Source organism: Mixophyes fleayi, chromosome 11 (genome assembly GCF_038048845.1).
Source record: "Mixophyes fleayi isolate aMixFle1 chromosome 11, aMixFle1.hap1, whole genome shotgun sequence".
NCBI lineage: Eukaryota > Metazoa > Chordata > Amphibia > Anura > Limnodynastidae > Mixophyes > Mixophyes fleayi.
Genome location: NC_134412.1, coordinates 97,441,250 through 97,463,676, shown reverse-complemented (window position 1 = coordinate 97,463,676; position 22,427 = coordinate 97,441,250). Strand labels below are relative to the sequence as shown.

The 22,427-nt window shown below is 45.4% G+C and overlaps 1 protein-coding gene across 7 annotated transcripts in view; it reads right to left on the bottom strand.

Moving 5' to 3' along the window:
• APLP2 (amyloid beta precursor like protein 2) overlaps positions 1 to 19,318 on the bottom strand; it is a 48,195-nt gene extending 28,877 nt beyond the window's left edge. For all 7 annotated transcript variants that reach the window (XM_075190547.1, XM_075190550.1, XM_075190548.1 and 4 more), the window contains exon 1: positions 19,173 to 19,318. In XM_075190547.1, coding sequence (XP_075046648.1) covers positions 19,173 to 19,244 — 72 coding nt within the window. In that variant the 5' untranslated portion in view covers positions 19,245 to 19,318. The remainder of the gene's footprint in view (positions 1 to 19,172) is intronic.
• Positions 19,319 to 22,427: the final 3,109 nt, after the last annotated feature.

Genomic DNA, 22,427 nt, shown 5'->3' with positions numbered 1-22,427 from the left:
ACTGAGCCCCCGGCACAGCAGCTTGAGAGTGATGTAGGTGTAATCAGCGCACATAACTATGATTCCCCAAAAACACTCCTAGATTTCTGAGCTCTGGTGTGAACCTGTGGACAGTAACTCAGCAATGTAATCTCCTGCCTCATTACACGTTTTATTTTAATTACTCCATGAATGACAGGCTGCAGAATCCATCACATGAGATATCCCAGCCCCTTATACCAGCGCTGCGAGAGAGACACAAGACCAGCGTCATCTGTACCTTATCTCTATCTTTATTAAACCTGGAACGTGCTGCGGCCTCTCATTATAAAAGTAGATTATGATCTCATTGCTCTTCTGTCTCCCTGGAATTGATTGGTATAAATTACTGTGGATCTTGCAGAATGTCACCCCCAATAACACTGCTATTGGCTCAGTCAGTTAATGGGGAGGGTGCTGCTAGTAACGAGTATTGATTACCAAGCTTGCCATTTAAGAGAATTGCTATAATATTTGCATTCCACAAATTTCCCAGCCGATGCCAGACAATAGACTGACAGAAATAGAGGCTGTATAAAGCCACAAATACTAATTATATTTTATAATACAACTTAGCTTAGTGTAAAATTTCCAGTACGTCACAGATGATAGACACCGAGGGCCCGATGTGTGATCATATCAGGATTGTAGACTGTACACACACAGGTAGAAGGGACAGGACGATGCTTCAGGAGACAGACAGGACCAGACAACGTCCGACATCTCATTGATAAAAGGTCTGTTCATCCGCCAGCCTGTACGTCTCACCATATGGCCCAGCGGGGCGAGTGCCAAGGACCAGATGGCGCTGCCAGGAAGCCAAGGAACGTGGACCCAGAATATTATAGTTTATGTATAGTGTACAAACATATCCTGCAACACTAAACAGTGGGAAATAAGACACGCCGGAGAAGACAGCAAGCCATGAAGATGAGGTACACTTGTCCTGGCATGTAGGAGGGTGTATTCATGTACAGGGGGGGGGAGATAAGTGGCATCATGTAGAGAGCTGCGTCTAACTTATGTAATAAGGGGGGGGGGGGGGGAGAGAGATAAGTGGCATCATGTAGAGAGCTGCGTCTAACTTATGTAATAAGGGGGGGGAGAAATCAAGAGAATGTAACACCACATCCACATAAATACTGAATAGGTCTTACATTTAGGTGGAGTCTCCCCTCCCCCCACACACCAGATTTACACCAACCTTGTAGTGTGTACACTAAGCTAGTCACATTATGGGGATTAAAGTAGGACAGGAAGATACTTATGAGGGGCTACGCTCACAAGCTAAGTGCTCCTATGCCTTGTGGAAGCCATACTAGGGAGGGGGCCTATGAGAAGGGGACACAAGTGGGACATAGTCAGCCTGAGAATAAGTGACAATCTGACCATCCACAAACCACTGGTGGTAACACATTATCTGAACAACTTCCCATCAAGTAACTCTGCTGTGGTTATTCCCATTGAGCTTACAGGAACCCCTCCTGCCCATATGCTGCGCTTCCTGTTACCATGGTAACAATGGAACGTTGCAGTGCATCAGAACTTTCCATGTTGATACTTTGTATTGTGTACAGGGCCTTAGACCATTAAACCTGCTCCCCCCATCCAGGTCCCCTGTGCCATCACAAGTGGCTCCCAGCGTTGGACGCGGCCCCACTCACAGAGGGCACAATTTTATTGTAGCCCAGTCCCCGCAGTGCCTCACAGCGATACCTGGGGAAGCTACAGCTTGAAGTAGCATTTTTAATTAAGTGTGGCCAGTCAATGTGAAAATCTTAATTAGTTTACTAATTTGGCTGCAATAAAAACTGGTTAAGCGCACCGGGAGTTTTAAATCTCAAGTAATCTGCACTATTCAGCCGCTGATAAGTAATTGCCCTCACAAACTGTTCTGCGCTCCTGGCAGGGCGATTTCACAGAACACGTATAATTTACACTCATGGAAAGTGTCAGCACTTTCAGCCCTGATCATTGTATCAAAGGTTACCAACATTGTACCAACGTACCAATGCCTCAAGGCTGAATTCACTCCATTAAGTCTCCAAAATGATCAGCCTAGTATTAAAAATAGCCGTTTTATATAGATTATTTTCATGAAGATGGGGGCTCAAATCATTGGGCAATAGGTACACTTTAAATATGAGGCGACAACTTATTCCTACAGAAATAGGATTTGCCAAGATGCTCCCAATATCACTATGTTACTGTTACCAGTGTCAGTGAATTTAGGGCGAGAAAACGCTCCTTGCAGATCAGACGGAGGAAAATCATTAGACCAAAATGCTAAATCTCAACACTAAAAGGCTACACCTCATTGGTTGCTATGGGCTACATTTACTTTCTCTTGTGCATTTTGTGTTTATTACATAATGAAGTTTAGCAGCTACTTTATGGACACGCAGGATGATTGCAGCGTGTACAATAACACCTGGCGCAGACAGTGCGACCCTACACATTCATAGATATACTTCATTCCAGGCAGCAGACATGGACTAAGTATAGTGCAGTCACAATACCTGTAACCAGTTTTATAAATACAGCGAAAGTGTATGAACTATGAAGAGGCTGTATAAAATATACATGGAGGCCACAGGGAAAGGACCAAGAAAAACCTTTTTATGTAAAACTATTCGTTAAGGGCAGATTTAGATTGAAAGCTTTCAAGACAAATTGTGTCCACTGCTGATGATTAGAAAAAAGTCAAGTGTTCAAAAAAAAAAAAAAAAAAAAAAAAAAAAAAAAGACTTCTCTAAAATGTTAAAGGAGAATAACGGAGATTCCAAACCAGCGTCACAAGAACTCAGGAGTAACTGCCGATATCTGGCAAAACAGCTGAAGATCCGTCCTTGGGATTATACGTGGACTATTTACTAAATTAGCTACAATTCTCAATGTTTCAGATGCTCATATTTATGGCGGTACTTTAACACATGAAGAATGATTCACGTGTTCGTTATATCAGCACCGAAGAACCTCGAGAATAAAAGGAAGACGTGAGCTGGTTCCAGGCTGTATTAAGCAACTCATCTGCTCAATCCCAGCTCCTACAAATCCCCACGGGATGATAAATGCATTATTCTATATTATAACATATGCAGGCAGTCATCTTATACTGTACTCATTGCCTTACACCAGATACATCCAGTTGTTACTTCTGGTTCTTCCTAGATCTAACGCTGGAACAGCCCCATGCAGCGGTCACATAGATATGATCTCAGGAGGGGGCAATATTCAGTGGAACATATTAAACCCATTTACCACATTGCCAGGCTCGTCCCACTGGTCAACTCGTCATCCCAGACTTTCAAGCATTAAGCAAATGACACAGGGAAGGAATTCCTAAAGACATTGTAATTTTGCAAAAAGGTGGTCATGCTTAACTGTTACAGGGGCTTCCGAAACGATACAAGAGCCAGCGCCATGTAATAGTACATACAGAGTATTTAATAAGGGGCATTCTGTGCCATCATTGGTATTAAAGTAAAAAAAAAAAAAAAAAACATACAACACGATGGACTGGACTAGACACCTGTACGCCCCCCTCCATTCCCTCCATTCCTGGGCACAGAGCAGCATCAGTGATACTTTTCCCCCAGAGGGTGAGTACACAGCAAGAGTATTAATGACCTGTAATCATCTCATAATCCTGCTAGACCTTATAGGGCCATAAGACCACCGGGCTGTATTACAGTGATTGTAAACAGGGTTCTCTGCAGCCTGACCTCTCAGCGGGGACTAATACAAGGCCCAGACTATGAGACCACCGGCTGTAGGTGGTCTCAGACTGGATTAACCAGGGAGGATCACGGTTGCTGGAGGCTTCCTACACAACACAGGGAAAATAAAAGGTTTAAAAACACAAAACTACTGAGCATCTGGGTAATTAGGAGTTTTGGCAGCAGAATTAGTGAGGACGGGGGGGAGGGGGCACAGACAGACAATGATTAATTTGGAGTCCATAAAACCTGCACAAACAAATGAACAGGTTGAAGTATTTGGCCAGAATACACTTGTCCTAGAAATTCTCTGCAGCCATGGAAACCAGCTATGTGAGCAATGCAGCGACGCCCTGTGGAGGGCGAGACAGGCACCCAATCCTGGGCACTGCATCATTTTACACTGGAGACTTGGGGTAGGTACAGCTGTACCCGCAGAACTGAAGACTTGTATTCCCAATGTGAAGGTTATGGTGATAATTAAAATAAGGGGCCGCATCTTCCATATATCCCTCTCTCCCTAAAGGAAATAGAGATGGCCGGGATCTTGCAGCAGTTACTCAGACTACGTCAACTGTCAATGGTTATTCCCCAAGCATTATTGGCTGGAAAACTCTGAGGGACGGAGTTGGTGTGACCATCTTAAAGGCAGGACCCTACAGGCCTTGTCCCTAATGGAGGGGCCCCTAGGGCCCTTCTGCTAGACTGGAGGGGATATCTGGGAGGAGCAGAGAACAATTGCTCTAGCACTTGGTTGTAAGAGACAGAACATACTGTGATATTCATCTCCAGACACTGGTATATCAGAAAGACAACACCCACATCCAGAGTACACCTAGTGCCAGTCTATGGAGAGAGAACAGAGTATACCTGGACACATGATTGGCTGAGCAATTAGAACCATCTCTGGTACAAGGAAGTGGTCACACTCCGGTGGAACCGCAGCCAACAGATTAATAAACCTCATATGCTGAACCGAGAACCAGGGGTAGGAGCTACTTACATAAGCTTCACACCTACCACTGTTTTTAGGGGTTCGGATTGCTGTATAATGAATTTTAAAGAGGAAGAACTGATTCCCCCCCCCCCCCCCCAACATTTAACCAGCCAGAAAATGAGAAGTGTAATAACCAGTAATGGGAGAGATGTAAGATATGGCAGCGATTCCGTGCACAGGATCCATTCCCATCAATCTCTCATCCACATGACCAGCTCGCCCCATATCACACCCAGCACAGAGAGGGGTCAGCTCATATCGCCCAGCTGGGTCTCTTTATACAATGTGGGGCGGATACTAATCACCTACACTCCACCTGCCACTAGTGACAGATCACACACTGGGGTGAGACAGATTTTATTTATCCATTAGTTGGGTGTTCCTCAGACCCCCTGTAAAGAGACAGGTCCTCACTGTATAAGTAGATTCCTTTGAGAACGTGCCCAGTTTATGGATGGAAGTAATCATACTCTCTATCAGCTCACTAGGAACAAGAGGAATCAGGATATAATGTTCACACCTACAAAATGGCTGCCTCCAGTGTGTGCACTTTAAGCAATCTGGATAGAGGATTTAACAACCAAATCTTGAAGACCATCCTGCTCTAACTAAGTATCAGGTGAAATGTGATGAGCGAGATTAGTAAATGTTGCAGATTGTTTTATGATGTTTGCTGTGATGTTCTCATCCACAAAACAGGAGGTTTGCTGTGCTTGTTTCCTTAGATAACAGAACGACTTTGCTTAGTCAGAGAATCATTTACAAGTTGCATATGGAACACTGCCATATTTCTGCGAGTCTTTCACACACTGCAAGTCACTGCTGTGGATCAATAAACTGCCGGTCGTCTGAGTAAATACATCACATAGTACTGGCCAGAGACACTAGAGAGGTAGAACCAACATACATGATAAAGACACTTGCATGTATGAATGTCTCTTGTGGTTATAATGTGACAGTTATAATTTCTACACTAGATGTAATTGTTACACAACGAGCTGGAAGAGCTTTATATTCAGGGATTTCTGCTTTTTCATACAGCTGACCAAGAACAACAACTCACCATAAACTAATAGTCTGATGTTATCCTTTAATAAACTGAAGTTGACTAGTGAATGGCTTTAGGTTGAGGGCTGATAAAGGGATGTAGGGGAGGGGGAAGAATAAGAGGAACATAAAACAAAGGACAAGTCTTTTATCTTCGGCTTTTAAGAATCAAAGTGAACTGTCCTGTGTTGTCGGCTGGAATTTAGGTCATCCAATGGGGGATTACAGAGGCTCTGACAACACTGCAGTTACACAGGACTCTGCGTGTAGAGAGCAGGGTCTACTCTGGGAGGATGTGGGGGTCTCCTACACATCAACACTCTGGCAATTCATTAAGTTAAGGGCAGCACGGTGGCGTAGTGGTTAGCACATCTGCCTTACAGCACTGGGGTCATGAGTTCAATTCCCGACCATGGCCTTATCTGTGAGGAGTTTGTATGTTCTCCCCGTGTTTGCGTGGGTTTCCTCCGGGTGCTCCGGTTTCCTCCCACACTCCAAAAAAAACATACTGGTAGGTTAATTGGCTGCTAACAAATTGACCCTAGTGTGTGTGTGTGTGTGTGTGTGTGTGTGTGTGTGTGTGTGTGTGTGTGTGTGTGTGTTAGGGAATTTAGACTGTAAGCCCCAATGGGGCAGGGACTGATGTGAGTGAGTTCTCTGTACAGCGCTGCGGAATTAGTGGCGCTATATAAATAAATGATGATGATGATGATGATGATGATGATAAGTTGGATTAGTCAAAACAGCGGCTCCAATAGGCCTCTGTCCCAGTGAATACTCTACAGTAAAGGGATCCCTTTACGTACAGGTTCTGATGGCCTTGTGCAATTTGTGTCAGCAAGAAGCCTGTAGCGGAGGAATGCGGAGATCACGCTGCTACGACGCTCTCCGCGTAGGACAGAAGGGCTAGCGCCATCCTCAGCGGAGATCACGCTGCTACGACGCTCTCCGCGTAGGACAGAAGGGCTAGCGCCATCCTCAGCGGAGATCACGCTGCTACGACGCTCTCCGCGTAGGACAGAAGGGCTAGCGCCATCCTCAGCGGAGATCACGCTGCTACGACGCTCTCCGCGTAGGGCAGAAGGGCTAGCGCCATCCTCAGCGGAGATCACGCTGCTACGACGCTCTCCACGTAGGGCAGAAGGGCTAGCGGCATCCTCAGCGGAGATCACGCTGCTACGACGCTCTCCACGTAGGGCAGAAGGGCTAGCGGCATCCTCAGCGGAGATCACGCTGCTACGACGCTCTCCACGTAGGACAGAAGGGCTAGCGCCATCCTCAGCGGAGATCACGCTGCTACGACGCTCTCCACGTAGGACAGAAGGGCTAGCGCCATCCTCAGCGGAGATCACGCTGCTACGACGCTCTCCACGTAGGACAGAAGGGCTAGCGCCATCCTCAGCGGAGATCACGCTGCTACGACGCTCTCCACGTAGGACAGAAGGGCTAGCGCCATCCTCAGCGGAGATCACGCTGCTACGACGCTCTCCACGTAGGACAGAAGGGCTAGCGGCATCCTCAGCGGAGATCACGCTGCTACGACGCTCTCCACGTAGGACAGAAGGGCTAGCGCCATCCTCAGCGGAGATCACGCTGCTACGACGCTCTCCACGTAGGGCAGAAGGGCTAGCGCCATCCTCAGCGGAGATCACGCTGCTACGACGCTCTCCACGTAGGACAGAAGGGCTAGCGCCATCCTCAGCGGAGATCACGCTGCTACGACGCTCTCCACGTAGGGCAGAAGGGCTAGCGCCGTCCTCAGATGACATTACCTGGCTGGTTCAAGCTCCGAATTCCAGAGCATGGTAAACAGGGCATTTTCCCAGTCCCCATGGAAGCCTATGGGGCCTGGATTTGCTGGGACAGCAGCAGATCTCAGATACCTGCTGTGATCCTCTAACAAACAGACTTTAAACTGTGGTAACCCCCAAAGCTGCAGTGTTTTGGTGATTTACAGTGATAAACTCTTTGAAGGTTTGTGCTGAACACTCCGCTCATCACAAGTCTGAGAAATGTGGAGTTTTATAGATTCATGGACGTCACATATGGAGCATTCTCCATCCTCACAGATCATTCTGTGAGATCTCCCCAATACTCCTAAAAGCCGGTACACAGGGTGGGTTTCCTAGTAGCATCTGAGCAGTACAGACGTGTTGGTAATACAGACCGGCGGTTCTATGTGTTATAAACTACGTAAGATATTGAGGGGGGTTTTCGTCTGAGGATTTTTTTTATTATTATTTATTTATTTTTTTAAAAAAAAGGAGCATTCCCTGTTCACTGCTGTTCAACACATCTCTCTATTGGAGTCAATGGAAACTCCTTAGACAACAACACTTGGTGGACATAAAACCAAGCGTTTGATGCACATTTACAGCATAAACAACGATACCGCTGACTAAACGCACAAGTTCCAACGCTCAGCAACACGTCATCTGTCAAATGTTAAGAGGTTATATTATATACATAGGGATCTTTATTATAGAGTTAAGGATCTTTAGAATATACTCCATAGATTTCATTCTTTTATAGAAAAATACAAATGTAATGAGTGTTTTTCTCACTCACATTAGTATAGTTTGTATGGTCACCATTTGTGCCTCGTTAACTCGTTGCCAGACACAGCTTCTAGTCTGTATACCCTTGTTAGACATGAAGATGTCTGTACGGTTTTATGTCAGGACCCAGGGGGGAGCCACCAGGACAGACCCCCACAGCTGCGGGTATTAGATCTCTAGTTCCTTCTCCTGTACATTACTGAGAGTCTCCAATGCTTCTCTCCAGGCCTGAAACGTACTGCGCTCATAACAACCTCTTATTCCTAACACAGCCGCCAGGACCTTACAACCGAGGAGCAATTGACTTATTGAACCAGGAGAGTGAGGGGATTTACATCTCAGAACAAGGACTGACAGGGAGAGCCCAGGATAGCAGTCAGCCCTCAGTGACCGGCGTTATACAGGCCGTCCTATGATAGGCAGCGGTTATACCAGAGGTTTGCTACAGTCATGTAACTGCCTGCAAGGATCTGGTTTTAACAGGACTGTTACTCCTGAGATCTCATTAGAAGCATTACCCCCCCCCCCCCCCCCCCCCCCTCCCCTTGTAATATCAGAGGTTCCAGAACGGAGACAATGCTCCGCAGTATTCTATATATAACACTTGTCCTGCTCTGGTTGTTAGGTCTACTAATCACTCTATACTACAGGAACTACACTCCAGTTCTGTGTTACTTTATATACAGAAGATAACAGAGCTTTGTGTAGAAGTAAATAGCTGAGGATAATGACGTTGTATATAAAAATGATACAAGTATTTGCATTTATTAAACTAGAGAGATAGTGCTGCAGCCAGTATCAGCCACATAATGTGACATTCTGATAACACAGACAGGGGGAGGATTCACCTCTGCTATTACCAGGTAACATTTCCATGTAGAGTCCCTATAAAATGTCATCTCTCAGGTCCTGATTTGGGTGGGGCTGGAACGATCTCCAGGCAGTGATAAGGTATTGGGAGCCGGGTGTATTGTGTTCCTGGGGCAGCAGGAAGAGGCGCTGGTTGTTGTATGAGGTCAGACAGAAGCCGAGGAGCCAGGAAGAGATCAGGGAACAGACACTTCCTCATTTTCCTGTACATAACCCATTACCCTGAGCAATCTGCAGGCACCGTCAGTCACATGTAGCTGCCAACTGCAAGGTGGCAGTGCCAGGGTAGCTCAGTTCTCTATATAGTAGAGTATAAATGGGGAATTAGGGAAGGGCTATATGATGCACATACACTCCTTTATAAGTGTGAAAGGCAGCAGACTAACTCTTACCAGCTACGGTGGAACTACAAGTCCCAGGTCACAACCTGCAGCCTGAGCTTTAACACAACACCGCTATCACATGAGCACATGTATGGGAAGAGAAAGTTTATATAGTATAGAGAAACAGGGTTCTTCCAGCAGAGGATTTCAGTTTAGCGTCTAGTCCAGGAGGCTGCAGAGTCACAAACATGTTAGAGGAGCAAGATCAGACCTGGCCAACCCGTGGCTTTACCGGTGTTCTGAAACTACAAGTCCCAGCATGCCCTGACAGCTATCAGCTGGCTATATACTGGCAAAGCATGCTGGGACTTGTAGTTTCACAAAACCTGGAGAGCCACAGGTTGGCCAGGCCTTGCAGAGGAGAATAAGTGAGGCCAAAGAGATGTACTAGAATTTCATGAGGTTTCAATCATTAACCCACATTAGTGAACCCGTCCTATCATCCCCATTAGCCCCCAAATGCAGTGTTGGACGAAAAGTGCGATACATGAAAAGCAGAAAGTGTTTAAAACTAATGATATAAAGAAGGTTCCCTGGGGTGGCAGATGGGGCACTGCTGTGAGTGCCCGTGCCCAACACATACCGCCAACTCCAATACCAAGGTAACACTCACTTTTACACCTCTCCCATGCACCCCTATGGATTTACCCCAACGCTCATAGGACAGGTCACCTCCAGGATACAACACCTCCGCCCATCTCAGGGCGTCTTCCCAAACTCACTGCTACAAAGCAGCCGCTCGAATGAGAGGAAAGGATCCATTTGGGGACAGTGCTGCTGTCCTGTGGAGATTAATCTGCTTATGATCACTAATGATGGTGTTCAGGTGTATGTGTCTCCAAGGTGACACCTCGCCCGGTGTGATAGTACCCCCCCCCCCCAGGAGAGGAGGCACCGCAGCAAGGCAGGACAGAAATAATTCAGTACAACCAATATTACCGCATGAAGAGCGCACAATACTACCTGGGCATCATCTTGTGTGTATAACATTATACACAATACAAGTCACTCTGTTTGTAAGTAACAGGTGCTCCTTATACACACACGTTCCATTGTGTATAATACTTATTTCTGATGTCTTTATGTGGACGATGAGGACTGATCCCTACAGTGCTGGCTTCTGGCTACAGATGTGCTCAATGTACAACCCACAGGCGTATGACCAGATATCGGTCATTGAGTAACGTTAGGGACATCCTATCAGCAGATAATGTGGAGGCTTATCAGATATTTGCAAGTGTGCGTAATCAAGAAATCTGCGTTATATAGAACATAGCAGATTTTGCTTTTAAATGGCCAATGGCAGGATGCTGGGCTTGTGTGTGTAAATAAAAATACATACACACTAAATAAAGACATATATACAACCACACAAGTCAACAAAAATAGAAGCCACAAAAAGGTGCAAATAAGGTAAATTAGAAATGGAGTGTGCGATTAGGCAAATAACGATGATTTGCTCAGCAGCCGCTGTGTGTGCGCACATCAGATGCAAAGCAGCTCCCTCCGTCTGGTACAAACACAGTGAATGGAAATCACTGCTCAGATGATACATTACGTATGATTGATGCAAATAGTCATCAGGACAAACATCATTGAATTCCAGGTCACAGATAAGCAGTCTGTTAAGTACAGCTGCCAAATAAGAACAGATACTTCAGTGGTTCTTAGGGTCACATATTTTTACAGGCCTCACAATATTGGCCGATTATTCTTCCGACAATAAGAGGAACCTGTAGGGCCGCACTATGAAAACAATAAATAAGTGTTTTTAAGCCATAATAGACTCACTGTAAACACAGAATTAACCCCAGTGCCCACCAGGCCAAGAACACATTACAGGCACTGAATAGCGGTACAGAGTAGCTGCAGCCCCTGGGTCTGGCTGGATGGTAATGACAGCTCCCAGCATGATCCGCTCCCCTCATATGAATAGAAACGCTTACCCAGCTCTCTGTAGAAAAACAGTTTGAGGATCTGCTAACTAAACAGACGTCAGAAACCAGGTCTTGACCTGTAGTTAACATGGAGCATAAATACCATCCTGTTGGCAGAGGAATAATTTAGCAGAAAGTGGGGCCAAGTTTAAGGTGCTGCCTGCTGGGAGACCCATCAAACCCAGGAGACCCCGATGCAACTACAACTCCCAGCAAGCCCCAGCGAGGAGAAGTGCCAGTAAGCTGCTTAAAGTTCTTCAATTGGACATAAAAAAAATCATTGAGACCAGGAGATACATTTACTATTCCAGACTATTTAAAAACTCTCTGGAACCCTGGTGAGAACCTAGAGCAGGCCAGACTCCTCTCCCCCAGAAACCATGCTGTAGGCCAGTGGGTCCCAAAGTGGGTGCCGCGGCCAGAGCTGGTGGTAAGCAAGGCGGGTGACAACTTGGTAATTATTTTGGCTTAGGGGTGCCTTGAAAAAATTATGGAGACCCAAAGGGTGCCTCCAACTAAGAAAGTTTGGGATGCACTGCTGTAGGCTATTCCTGTCTGGCAAAACTGGAACATCAGAGGTCCATCAATGGAGTGGGAGAGTACAGCTGAGGAGCCAAATCATTACACCCGGCCCCTTCGCCAGAACAATGCCAGGTAAACAGGTGGAACAAAGGGTATTATCACCGGTACGTCCACATTCAGAAAGAATCACCCAGACGCTTTACCGATGACAAATGGTTTATTGCGGACATTGACGGCTATCAATCTCACCAAGTGAATATTATCTTATTTTATTAGCATACGTTACAAAGCAAAACTACAAAACAATTCCATTTTGAAGCCATTTAACATCCAGGGTGCAACAATCGGGCAAATAACCTATCCCAGAAATGTATAAAGACTTCCCGAAATCCTGGATTTGTGTAACATTTTATAAAGTCACGATAAGTCTACACTCGGATTATAAAAACGTCAGCAAACTACAGGAGTAAAATCCATCTAATATCATTGAAACTGCACAAGAAAGAATATTATTTCAGAGCTTTGAGATTAAGAGATGATAAAAACAGAATAAGGGATATTTTTGGCAAATATCTGATTGCCTGCATTACTTATGACATCTGGTTCTTTAGGCACCGCACATAAGTGTCCCTAATCACCTACCTACACCTACAGATCTAGGACCTATCAGGCTGTCCTGTATAAAGAGATCTTCCTGTTGGCATCAGACGTACATACGTGGCAGCACCCAAGATACAACCAGCCTGTAATCAACGTCCTGGGAAGTAGCTCATGTTCTACCACAACATTTCACCATATGTACAACCGTCGTTTATATAGCTCTAGTATGAAATGGGCGATTCCCCGAGATCACAAGAAACCACAAGTGGGAGATTCCACGTACAAACCACGTGTTAGATGACACCAGTGACACCGACAAGTCCTCACACCAGTGCGATTTTTAGAATGATTTGATTTTTTTCCAAGATGATACAAGAGATAATTAACATTCTTTACAAAAACAGATTTACTAAGTCTTCTAAAAAGGAAGAGTGGAGTTGGTGTTGCCCATAGCAACCAGATTCTAACTGTTATCTGTTACATTCTAGAATATGATAGCTAGGATCTGATTGGTTGCTATGGGCAACACCTCCACTTTTCCATTTTAGAAGATATAGTAAATCTACCCCTCTGCTTGCCGAGTAAGTTAAAAAGGACCAAACCCAGTGGAGGCAGAACGCAGCCTATGCAGTCACCGGAAACCAATAAGGAACATAAAGCAAAACAGAGAGAAGTCACTGGCTCCTAGTGACTTTACAGGCCCCATACTAATGCCCACTGCATGGGGGGCAACTGGAGTGGGGGAAACGCGAGTACATTTGACAGAAACAGGGTTAGGGGTGAAAGTATAATGTTGGAATGGAGCAATGAAGAAAGCCAGGGAGATTAGATCTGCATGGACTTCCAACCCCCATCCAAACACAACACAGGGTCATCACAGTGCCCCCCAACCACAATGACCTGAAAACAGGCAATCACAGGAACAATGCCCCTCAGTCAGTAAACAGACATCAGGAAAGCCCCTTCCCAGAGTCAACAGCAACACAAAGAGCAGCAGGAAACTGTTATTAGCAGTCACTGAGGAAGGAGCGTAAACAAGGGAGGTGTTACCTGTATCAGGTAACCTGGAATAAGCCGTGTATAATAAACATTGTCAGTCATACTGAGGAACGGCCCAAATCTCACCCATCGCTCAGTCACAGCTTATCAGGAATACTGTTCACATTTCAATCCCCTGCACAACAAACAGCCAAATAGTCACCTGTACAGGTCTCAGAACATGGGACTGACAGATGTTATTTAAATCACTCCAGACTGTGCAAAACACTGTATATTATATACTGATAGGTTGAACAAGTGCATACATATATCAGCTTGTACGGAAATTAGTGCTCCTTCAAGTGAAAAGCAAAATCATGGGATCCAATGTTACATTGATGTATGGATGACACTGTTTAAATAACTTCAGAAAAGTAGTGAAATGAATGCGCAGAGAAACGCGCACGGCGACGAGCGCAGAGAACCGCGCACGGCGACGAGCGCAGCCCAAACCTTCCGCTACTGAAACAGATTCTAGTTTTAAAAGTAGTGAAAGTGAGTTAGAGGAAGCCAACCAGCCCCATTTTTAGCAGAGTAAACCTCATGCAGCAGGATAAGTACATCCCGTAGAGGAAGCCGTATAGTGGGCTGAAGCCCAGACACACACTAGTCCCTAGTGAGTAGGTAAAACGCACCGTCATCTGCATCCGGTCAGCCCATAAAGTGGCCACCTCCAGGCTGCAAGTCATCAGTCCGCTGTAAACCTAGATAAATTAGGCAGTAAACATCTGTGTCCTACCGGCAAGTAGGACTTTATTTCCATATATTCCTACCTGACCTATAAATTATCTCAGTGCATTCAAAACAATATTAACGCACGCTTTTTATCGTTGATGTATTATGTTAGATTTAAGCCGCTATTTTCAGACAATCTCACCTGCACAGCCCACGAGCCATTAGGCAGCATGAGACGTAGAGACACAAAGGGTTAAGATTACCCCTGGACCGTTTGCCGACGACGTTTCCGCTCGGCCTGAAGTCATAACACACTGGTTCCCGTTTCCTTTTTAGGACATTCCCAAAAGAGCTGGTAAAGGACTATTTTAAAACAATGTCTTTTTAAAGCCACTTATGTATACAGCAGGGACATTGTCCTAATGGCAGAGGCCAGGACGAAGCTGTGATATTAATACTGTGTAAGTCACTCTGCAATGAAACAGGGGACATTAAACATGTATACAACACGCCCTACCTGTGTTCGGCAGGAGCTGGAGCTGGTCAACGCTTAAACACGCCTGGACTGAAAGTATCCACAAGTTCAGAGGGGGCAAACGGGAAGTGAAACATTTACAGGCCAGAAACTAGGTGGTTATATACATTGTAAGTTATGATACAGTCACTGGTCAATGTCCAGAAAGCGATTGCTCAGTCATACAGTAAAGAGCCCGAATGACCAGCATATTCCACAGATTAGAACAGGATCCCAACATTTGGTGCTGTACACTGATACTCGTACAGGAAATCCCAGTCATGTGGTTACTGTACCACAATAAGAATAGAGGTGCAGAGCACTGAACGTTATGTATACAAGAGGTAAGTGCCAGGAACAGATGGTAAATAGTCCCCAGTAGTCCGGACTATACAGGAGAGAGCCGACACAGAGACAGAGCACAGGGTGTAACTGGGATTTACCTCGTCCGGTGTGCATGAACCGACTAGGCCGGTATCGGTCGTTAGGGACCTTCATACATAGAGCAGGGTCTGGGCAGTTTAGTCACAAGAAGAAAGACTCCATGACCGAATCACCCTGTTCCTGGCAGTGTAAATCTGGTCAGAATCTGGGTTACATCCAGACACTGTATAGATCCATGTTTGAGTCAGCCCAGGGACTGGTCCATCGCAGGACTCCACAAACACAGACATGTTACCCCAAACAAACTCACCATTTGTATAACTACGTGCAGGAAAGGGAAAATAATTAGATTGCTATTCTGCTCCAAAGCGATAGTGGCCGGCACTACGTCTCACATCTACAACGCTGCCGACTGCCTCAGTGCCGCTAGCAGAGGAAATCTGTCTCTATACCAAGCGTCTGGCATGAGATGTGTGCAAGGTGGATACATAATTATAGAACTGTGCACAGCTCTCCCTCAGAAGGGATCATTAGCCGCCTGCGACAGGAGCGCACGTAGATAAAAGGCCATTATACAGTTACTGACAGTGGTTACGGAACATTTAGCAGCCTTATCCTATGCGAGGAGCATAAGTGGTTTATAGGAATCTGATCCTCCATACTGCAGTCATCCAGGAAGAGGAATCTGATCAATACCACCACGCCTGCCTGTGCTATCCAGCAGTACTAGGTAGCTCCGACTGATGCCATACAGCACAAAATGTCTGCCACTGAGGGCCCCAGCACAAAGCTCTGGCCTGTAGTCTCAGGCAGTCCTGTTATCAGCAATGCAGCACATGGCTACCTGCATATACAGCAAGATGCTGCTCAAATACACAGGGAAATCTATTGTAGAACAGAATTAAAGTGTACGTCTCATACATACAAGCGGAGACTGCACTTACTGGTGAGAGCGCAGCCTATGCTGTAGTGATGTCATAGGATGAATATTTCTGCCTCAAATATGTACACTATATCAACAGTATTACTACATATACTTTTAAAAATGAGAATTAATTTTGTTTCCATGTTAAACAATTATGCACCAACAAAAAAAAAATAAAAGACTGAAAATAAACAAAGTTTTGCTCAATTCTCTTATGTACGTGGGCCTGTCCCTCAGTCAGGCCCATTACCCAATGTAAACACAGAATGACGGAGGTGTACACGCCTAAGCTGCTGGTACTAGGCTCTTTCCAACGTATTTAACTCTTGTTCCAAAGGTAAATTCAGAAACCACATTTACAGTCTCCTATCAGCATTATAGAGCTCAGTCCCCACAAGGTTCACACCAGACACGTCACAGATTGGGGCAAGTGTGGACTAAATTACTACAATTCTGGGGCCAGAGAAGATGTGCAGCCATCACCACCCAGAGGAACGACGGACAATAGTTGGACGTTAGCTGTAGTTTATGAAATGGAGCCCTCTGTCCGCTCAGTACCAGGGATAGAAGCAGTGTTATCACACTGGTGGCATGACAAAAATGCAGAGGTCATGTCTCCAACAGCAAACAAAGTAAATGGCTGTGGAATGCCAGACCCCCTTCCCCCTGACTAAAGGGGGTCAGTGCAGAAACAGGACCCCAACCCAGACACCTGAGCATTATGACCCCACAGAACAATGCAAGACGGGAAGATGACAGAGGGATCAGACAAATGACTCTGTAGGAGGCTTTGAAGTGGAATGATGTAAACGCGGATACTGACATGTACGACCTTGGGCGAATCTGGAGCATATCAATTATTAAATACCGATTACAATAGGATCATGGGGGAAGGGAACATCGTCTATGTCGCTCTACAATGTATGAAGCACAGATATACAGAGGACTTATTCAGGAATAATAAAATGAGTGGATATCAATTAGTCATCAAGCCCACTCAAAAACAAATAAGCGTTCCTACCATAAAATGTCACGAAGCAGCACGCCCTATTATCGATATGTTAATGTGCACTGTCAACACACCAGATATCCCCAGCATGTGTGTTATGAGCCCCAACAGGCAAGCGGAAGATGCCACACGTGATAAAAAGGTGAAATAAACAGACTAAGCAGGCAGTTAGTATTCTCTATATAAAAGGTGTTTTACTACATTAAAATATCTTCACCGGACGCCCCTGTAATCACACAGGCCAGCAGACCAGTCTGCCGGCAGAATGGTTATACCAGAGGTGGGCAACCTCGGCCTCTCTAGCTGTTGTAGAATACCAAGACATGGCGGAGGATTGTGCTGGAACTTGTAGTTCTACAGCAACTGTAAAGCCACGATTTGCCTGGTCAGCACAGTGGCTTAGTGATTAGCACTTCTCAAACATGGCCTCTGTATGGAGTTTGTATGTTCTCCCCGTGTTTGCTTGGGTTTCCTCCCACACTGCAAAAACATACTAGTAGGTTAATTGGCTGATGACAAAATTAACACTAGTCTGTCTGTGTGTAATTTAGAGTGTAAGCTCCAGTAGGCCAGGGACTGATGTGAGTGACAAACATTCTTTATACAGTGCTGCAGTATTGGTGGTGCAATATAAATAATAGCGATGGTGAAGTTGTCCATCTCTAAGATAAATTCCATATGCTGTAGAAACGCCATGGACTATATAGAACACAGACACCAGCAAGGCAGGGGTTACACATGGAGCTGTAATCTGTGTCAGAAATAGGCCGTCTGCATCATTAAGCAGCAGCTATACAGGAGTGAGAACATGTAAACACCGCTTATATTTACATTGTTCACTCTTACAGAATAAGGATTGCCAGGTAACAATACACCTGTGATCATATAACCATTAATACGGGAGCCTCATTCACCCAAGCGTTTAACCCTTTCCCTGATCAATAAAAATGCACAAATCTCATGTTATACAACAGGAAGCACCCGCAGGACAGCCCAGGGGGTAAGATACCACCCAAGCAGCCGCACAGCCTGAGGATAACCTGAGGGGGGAGGCACCTGGTTCCCCATCTTTATTTACATATAAAGACCTAGAGGCCACATATCTCCAGCATGTGCCCCCAGCAGATGGCAGACTAGAGCAATGCAACCACAGCACCTGCACAATACTATGTAGCATTAATACCCTATACTGTACTCCATACCACAGCATTAACACCCTGTAGTACTGTACAGCACTATACAGAGCAGTACCACTCTATAAACACCAATAGCACATATATCACAGCACACAGAGCAGTGCCAATCTATAGACTAGGTGCCCCGCAGGGGAGCCCCACACAACCCCGGTGCCCCGCAGGGGAGCCCCACACAGCCCCGGTGCCCCGCAGGGGAGCCCCACACAGCCCCGGTGCCCCGCAGGGGAGCCCCACACAGCCCCGGTGCCCCGCAGGGGAGCCCCACACAGCCCCGGTGCCCCGCAGGGGAGCCCCACACAGCCCCGCAGGGGTGCCCCACACAGCCCCGCTGCCCCGCAGGGGTGCCCCACACAGCCCCGCTGCCCCGCAGGGGTGCCCCACACAGCCCCGCTGCCCCGCAGGGAAGCCCCACACAGCCCCGGTGCCCCGCAGGGGAGCCCCACACAGCATTAATACCACATAGAGAACACCTTGTACTGTATTAATACCCCACAGAGCACAGTACACCTTATACTGCATTAGCACCAGTCTGTACAGCATTAATATCCCACAGAGAACACTTTGTACTGTATTAATACCCCAGAGAGCACAGCACACCTTGTACTACATTAACACCCCATAGAGAACACCTTATACTGTATTAACACCCCATAGCGAACACCTTGTACTGTATTAACACCCCATAGAGAACACCTTGTACTGTATTAACACCCCATAGAGAACACCTTGTACTGTATTAGCAGCAGTCTATACACCACTGATCCCCCAGCTGTCACATACCTCGATGTATCCGGCCAGGCTGGGCACGATGACCACGGCCAGTACGACGCACAGAGCAGGGAACCTCCCCATAGTCTCAGCTCCTCTCTCCTCAGCAGCCAGCGCTATACTGACGGCTCTCCGCTCCTGCAGCCTAGCAGCCAGCCCATCCGGATCTGACGTCACGCAGCCACACCCACACCACTACACGCTGCTCCAACCACAAGCTCTCCAGCCACCGACGCCCCACCCATGACAGGTAAAATGCTGTTGTGGGCCGGGCTCGCAGGTTTCCCCGCCCCTTCAGCTGCGGCTCTCACAGGGAGACATGTCTGTGCCAGCGGGAGACCACGCCCATCGCACAGGACGCCACGCCCATCGCACAGGACGCCACGCCCACGTGAGATGCAGTGCAGAACATGCTGCTTCCAGTATATTATATACAGGGGACTGTAATAATGTTATCATGTTATTATACTGCCTGTAATGTTATTATACCGCCTATGTTATACCGTCTATAATGTTATCATGTTATTATACTGCCTGTAATGTTACTATACTGACTATAATATCATACTGCCTGTTATATTATACCACATATACTGTTATTATACCACCTGTACTGTTACTGCCTATACTGCCTATCATGTTATCATGCTGCCTATAATGTTATTATATCTCCTGTAATATTATTATACCGTCTGTAATGTTATTATACTGACTATAATGTTATTATATCGCCTGTACTGTTATCATACCGACTGTACAGTTATTATACCGCCTATACTGTTATCATGCCATCTGTACTGTTATCATACCGACTGTACAGTTATTATACCGCCTGTACTGTTATCATACCGACTGTACAGTTATTATACTGCCTATACTGTTATCATGCCATCTGTACTGTTATCATACCGACTGTACAGTTATTATACCGCCTATACTGTTATCATACCGACTGTACAGTTATTATACCGCCTGTACTGTTATCATACCGACTGTACAGTTATTATACCGCCTGTACTGTTGTTATACCGTTTATACTGTTCTTATACCACCTATACTGTTATTATACCACCTATACTGTTGTTATACCGCATGTACTGTTATTATACCGTTTATACTGTTAGTATACCGTCTGTAATGTTATTATACCGCCTGTACTGTTGTTATACCACCTATACTGTAATTATACCACCTATACTGTTATTATACCACCTATACTGTTATTATACCACCTATACTGTTGTTATACCGCCTGTACTGTTATACCGTTTATACTGCTATTATACCACCTATACTGTTGTTATACCGCATGTACTGTTATTATACCGTTTATACTGTTAGTATACCGTCTGTAATGTTATTATACCGCCTGTACTGTTGTTATACCACCTATACTGTAATTATACCACCTATACTGTTATTATACCACCTATACTGTTGTTATACCGCCTGTACTGTTGTTATACCGCCTGTACTGTTATACCGTTTATACTGCTATTATACCGCCTATAATGTTACTGCCTATACTGTTACTATAACAACTATACTGTTATCATACTGACTATACTGTTATTATACCACCTATAATGTTATACTGCATATAATATTATTATACTGCATATAATATTAGCAAAGTGATTATAATACACAGGACTGTGCCTATAATTGTATTATGCTGACTACAGTGGAGGAGCTAGCATGGGTTGAGGGGGTAAATCTGCTACAGGGCTTGGAGATAAGGGGGTCCCACCTTATAATGAGGGGGCCCCCTCATTATCTCCCAATGCTAACCCTCTTCACAGAAAAGATTAGAGGGGACTGGAGTCCTCAGCGCGGCCGCATATCCGCATGGAGAGCAGGAAGAAACAGAGATTTGTCTGAGGGGTTCAGACAGGAGATTGTGGACAATCTCCAGGGACCCTCTGTACGTAATATTATTAGGTAGTTTAGGACACATGGCACTGTAGCCAACCCCCCTGGAAAGAGAAACCCTGTATGAAGATTGCCGGGCAGCATTGCTTGAATGGTGGGGAAACCACCTTGATCAATTGCCAAACAGATTGAAGCCGACCTTCAGACACAAGGTACAACAGTTTCACCACACACCATCATCACCAACTCAATGACAGCAGGTTATATGGCAGGAGGCCCAGGAGAGCCCCACTGGTGACAGAGACATATGAAAGCCTGACCAGAGTTTGCCTAAACCCACCTGAACAAGACAAATTCCTTTTGGGAGAATGTCCTCTAGACAGATGAGACCAAATTAGAGCATTTTGGTAAAGAACACCTTCCCTACAGTCTAAAGTGGAGACTGTTCAATGATGTTTGGGGTTGTCGTACTGCATCTGGCACTGGGATTCATGAAATCTGGACATTGCCAGGTAATTTGGGAGTGCAGTGTGTAACCCAGTGTCAGAAAGCTGGGTCTCCATCGAAGGTAAGACAAGACGCTGGACTGCTCTATAGCGGCAGCAATGTGTCCAGATCTAAATCCCATATAACACCCGAGGAGAGATCTGAGAACAGCAGTTGGGAGAAGACACCTTCATATCTGGGAGACCTGGAGCAGTTTACACAAGAAGAGTGGAGCAGATTGTCAGTACAGAGGAACAAGATGCTCATCCATGGCTATAGGAAGCCGCTGATTGTAGTTATTATGACCAAAGGCTGCGCTACCAAATATTACGTCTGGGGTGTCAATAATTTTGTGGATACCATTTGTTTTTATTTTTTTTATTTAAAAAAGCTATACAGTATTACATTCAGAATAAAAAACAAATATTCTGTAATATTAACAGAATTGTGGAGCACAAATGTTGTCAATTTTACCTTATGTTTACAGGAAATTGTGTGTTATTTGAAAAAATGATTTATATTAGTTATTGTAGCGTTGCAGTGAACCACAAGTAAAGCACTTGGACTAAGCGTGTTTTTCACATCCTCTGCTCTATGTAAAATAATATTGCACTTTTCATGTAAGAAAGTCTTTAACGCCTGATCCATTACTGCGCTGGGCCAATGTTTTCCTAATACCCATTTGGCCTTCATTATACTTTTGAATTTTGTCCATTTGTTTGTTTTTTATAATATTAACTTGACCAATGTCTTCTGTGTAGTATATTCAGAATATTTGTTTTGCTGGAATCTCTTACTAATAACTTGTATATGGTCCGAAAGGATGGCTGGATCTGAGAAGTTTTGCTGACCATATGGGTTATTGTGGATACAGTTTTCACGGTAGACTGTGCCATGTCCACAACATGT